General features: G+C 44.5%; 1 protein-coding gene across 1 annotated transcript; it reads left to right on the top strand.

Annotated features, from left to right (window-relative positions):
- Nucleotides 1-1,641: 1,641 nt before the first annotated feature.
- SST (somatostatin) lies at nucleotides 1,642-3,075 on the top strand. The gene is made up of 2 exons (XM_002716499.5): nucleotides 1,642-1,896; nucleotides 2,707-3,075. Exons 1-2 carry the CDS (start codon nucleotides 1,759-1,761, stop codon nucleotides 2,917-2,919), a joined length of 351 nt encoding a protein of 116 aa, XP_002716545.1. The 5' UTR covers nucleotides 1,642-1,758; the 3' UTR covers nucleotides 2,920-3,075.
- The last annotated feature ends 789 nt before the right edge of the window (nucleotides 3,076-3,864 follow it).

Below are 3,864 nucleotides of genomic sequence, written 5' to 3' on the forward strand. Positions count from 1 at the left end.
AGAGGAGGATTAGATGGAGAGGAGCAGGAGTCTGGGAGCCAGGGAGAAAAAAAATCTCAGAGCTGACACCAATACTTGGAGTCCCCAGTTGGGGGTTGGAGAGGGTCCCAGGACATATTCAGAATATGGTGTGCATTTGTGCACTTCCTCCTTTGGGGTCCAGGACTCCTGATTCACTGCTCACCCAGACTACCCCATCCCATGTAAGTGACTTTTAGTGTCCCCTTGGTTCTTAGGCAGCTCTGAAACTTGTACACTCCTTGCTGTGCATTCTCTTAAGGTGATGATTGTCCAGGCCACTGAGAACACTTCCCAACCTCTCCCACCTTTCAACACGGGAATTGGGGTCTAAATATTGAGAGTATTCTAATGTGTGGCACATAACTGATGGTAGGACAGGCCAAGTTCTCTGCTTCACTTGGTTGCTGGAGATGCAGCATAGCTTTTTAGCTAATAGTGGTTTCTCTGATACTCATAAAATATCAGCCCCTGAAGAACCTGCAGGGCATCTTGTTCATGCCAGGAAATTAGCTTTCCCTTTTTTTTTGATAAGGAAACACTTTGGGGAAAAAAACCACCCAGAGCTCTGATCTGTACAACAAGCACACAACCAGGCTAAAACCAGGATTCTAGGACAGCTTTTCTTTAGCTTCTTTGTGCTTAATGGAGGAAAAGAGCTGTCTGAGAATCTGATGATTCTTTTTCCACACAGAGACCCACAAGTCATAGTTATGGAAGATCAGGGGAGTTCCTGGATTTTTCCGTGCTGTAAAACTCCAACTGGCCAGAATCTGTTAGAAAACTCAGAGTTGAAGGGAAAGAGCTTTGGTCTTAAAATGTGGGAGCCTGGAATTTGGTGCACTTAGGAAGTGTGTGAGCCAGAGAAATTTACTACCCATTTTATGCCTTAGGGATTCAAATTCTGAGGTTTATTGGATGATTTTTGTGACTGCCTTCCAGCTCCAAGTTTCTGAGTACCAAAGTGAAGTCTCTCTCTCTCTCCACACACACACACACACACACACACACACACACACGTAGAACAGAAGTTTCTCAGTTCCTGAGAAGGAGGGAAGGAGGAAAGATCAGCCAACAGTACCTTCTCTCCCATTTTTGAGGAAAGTGAGGTTCTTCTTTAACAGAAGTAGTGGAGGAAGAAGAGCTGATTCAGTCCTTTGAACATCCACATTCCATTCACAGATCTGTTGTTAGAGAAATGAATCCAAACCTCCATTTACCCGCACACCTATGCCCTCCTAAAACAATTGCTCAGGGTGATGGATGGCATGGTATGGGCACATTTATGTGTGTGCACTTGCACATCAGTGTGCTTTCTCTTCAAGGACTGATTGAGCCTCTGTTCCTATGTAATTTAGTGCACACATGCACATGTGTATGAGTGAAATCAGGGAGTGTGTATATTCCTAGCCCTGAGTGGAAATAAAAAATTGTATAAATAGTGAGGCATGTGGAATTGTATGTGCCTGTGCAGGATTTAAAAAAAAAACACTTGAGATAGTGTTGCCTCCCCTCGCTTCTGTGATTGATTTTGCGAGGCTAATGGTGCGTAAAAGCGCTGGTGAGATCTGGGGGCGCCTCCTAGGTTGACGTCAGAGACAGAGTTTAAAAGGGGGGAGACGGTGGAACGCACAGAAGCCGCTGTAGGAGTCGCGAGGTTCGGAGCTGTGGCTGCTGCCTGCGGATCGCGCCTGGAGTTTGACCAGCTGCTCCCCAGCTCTGCTTCCCTGCGCCGCCGCGATGCTGTCCTGTCGCCTGCAGTGCGCGCTGGCCGCGCTCTCCATCGTCCTGGCTCTGGGCGGTGTCACCGGAGCGCCTTCGGACCCTAGGCTCCGTCAGTTTCTGCAGAAGTCCCTGGCGGCTGCCGCGGGGAAGCAGGTAAGGGGACTCCCTTGACGTCTTTTCCCTCTCCTGGATTCCTAGCCTTGTCTTCTTGCTTTGGGATTAATTTGTCCTACAGAGTTTTGGTGCTTGTCTGGGTTTCTCAGTTCCAAAAACCCTCGGAAAAACTTTCAATGCCTGGAATCCCCTCTTATGTCTTTTTCTTTTTCCTAATCAGCGCAGTCGATTACAGTTCAGGTGAGTTCTTCCCTAGCATTGAAGAATATTCGAAGACCGCAAAGGGCGACTGGCATCTGTCCTTGGTGCTGACCACCGGGCGCTGACCCTGGTGCTGAAGCACGAGTCTCTTGCCACCCTACTAAGCTGTCCCCACCAGCGGAACTGGAGCAAGAACAGGCTGCAGATGCAATTTGTTGCGACTGTGAGGTCTGGTTCCTCCAGGATTCACTTAGTAAAAACGTTAAGAACAACTCCACTTTTGTAGTGCCTCATAGGGAAATTGAGTTAAAATGTTGGTACCTGCTTTATCTTTGGAAACCTACCTCAACAAGAGCTCGCTCTCTCTCTCTCTCTCTCTCTCTCGTGTGTGTGTGTGTAGCCTACCGAGACACAAAACTTGCAGCGAATTTTGATATTTTGAAAGCTTTTTGTGTAACTTGTTGATTACAGCAGCTACACTCGTTGTTGTCCTTAGCTGATTTTAAGAGTGACAAAAGCTACACAGATGTGAAATCCTGGTTTTGTGTGTGACTCAATTTGCTTTTTAAATGAGGTTTTGCCATTTCTTATTTTATTCTCCTTTCCCTCCTTCTCTTTCTCCTTCCCTTTCCTCTGTACTACACACAGGAACTGGCCAAGTACTTCTTGGCAGAGCTGCTGTCTGAGCCCAACCAGACGGAGAATGATGCCCTGGAACCTGAAGATCTGTCCCAGGCTGCTGAGCAGGATGACATGAGGCTGGAGCTGCAGAGATCTGCGAACTCAAACCCGGCTATGGCCCCCCGAGAGCGCAAGGCTGGCTGCAAGAACTTCTTCTGGAAGACTTTCACATCATGTTAGCTTTGTTAACCACTGTCGTCTATCCAGACCTCTGCTCCCTCTCCTTCAAACCCTATATCTCTTCCCTAATCCCCCAGAATCCCTAGCAAGACCCTTGCATTAGAAACTGAAGACTGTAAATATAAAATAAAACAATGGTGAAATTATGGAAAACAAGGTTTGATTTTGTTCAATACTACATGATGAGCTTGAGTTTTGGGTACCAGCACAGTTGTTTGAAGGGATTTTCACAGACATCCATTTAAAATTCCCTATGGCAATAAAGGTTACATTGTAAATGGTAACACTTCTTCTCATTTTGGTCATTTCAAACTGAGTTAGTTTCAAGTACCTGTATGCATCCAAACTTTAGTACAATGATAACTGTTGGAAGGGACCACCACAAACACCAATGTCATATTAAAAACATGCTGGATTGTTAAAATGAGCAATAATACTTATGGCTAGGCAGGCTGAGATGCATAACTATCCACCAGGCTAATATGTAAAACAACATAACCTACAATATAGAAGGGAAATAATTTAGAAGCTGGGGGGAGAAGTGCCTTAAACACCTAAAATAAACTCTGAGCCTTTAAAATTTGTTTCTGGTTTGTGAAGATCATTTAGAGAAACACTATTGCTTTTATGTCTTCTTTAATAGTCATCTCTGTAATTGAACAAGGCTACATGACTCTTGCTGTTTTAAAAGCAAGCTCCTAAATTTCTTTCTCAGGTGGAAATACTACATTTTTTATAAGATTCCTGTGTGGAAGTACTATGGGTTGTAAGAAAGCTGTGTGTTGGGTCATCTCACTGGATGTATGCTATACTGAAGGTATCAGAGCTTAAAATCATGATCACAGAATAACTCTGAAGGAGATATCTTAAGTCTCTTTTGATTATATCAAAGGAAATCAAATAAAAATGTAAAAAGATAAAAATCACTCAAAATACAGCTATTAT

The sequence above is a fragment of the Oryctolagus cuniculus genome, chromosome 4 (assembly GCF_964237555.1).
Source record: "Oryctolagus cuniculus chromosome 4, mOryCun1.1, whole genome shotgun sequence".
Lineage (NCBI taxonomy): Eukaryota > Metazoa > Chordata > Mammalia > Lagomorpha > Leporidae > Oryctolagus > Oryctolagus cuniculus.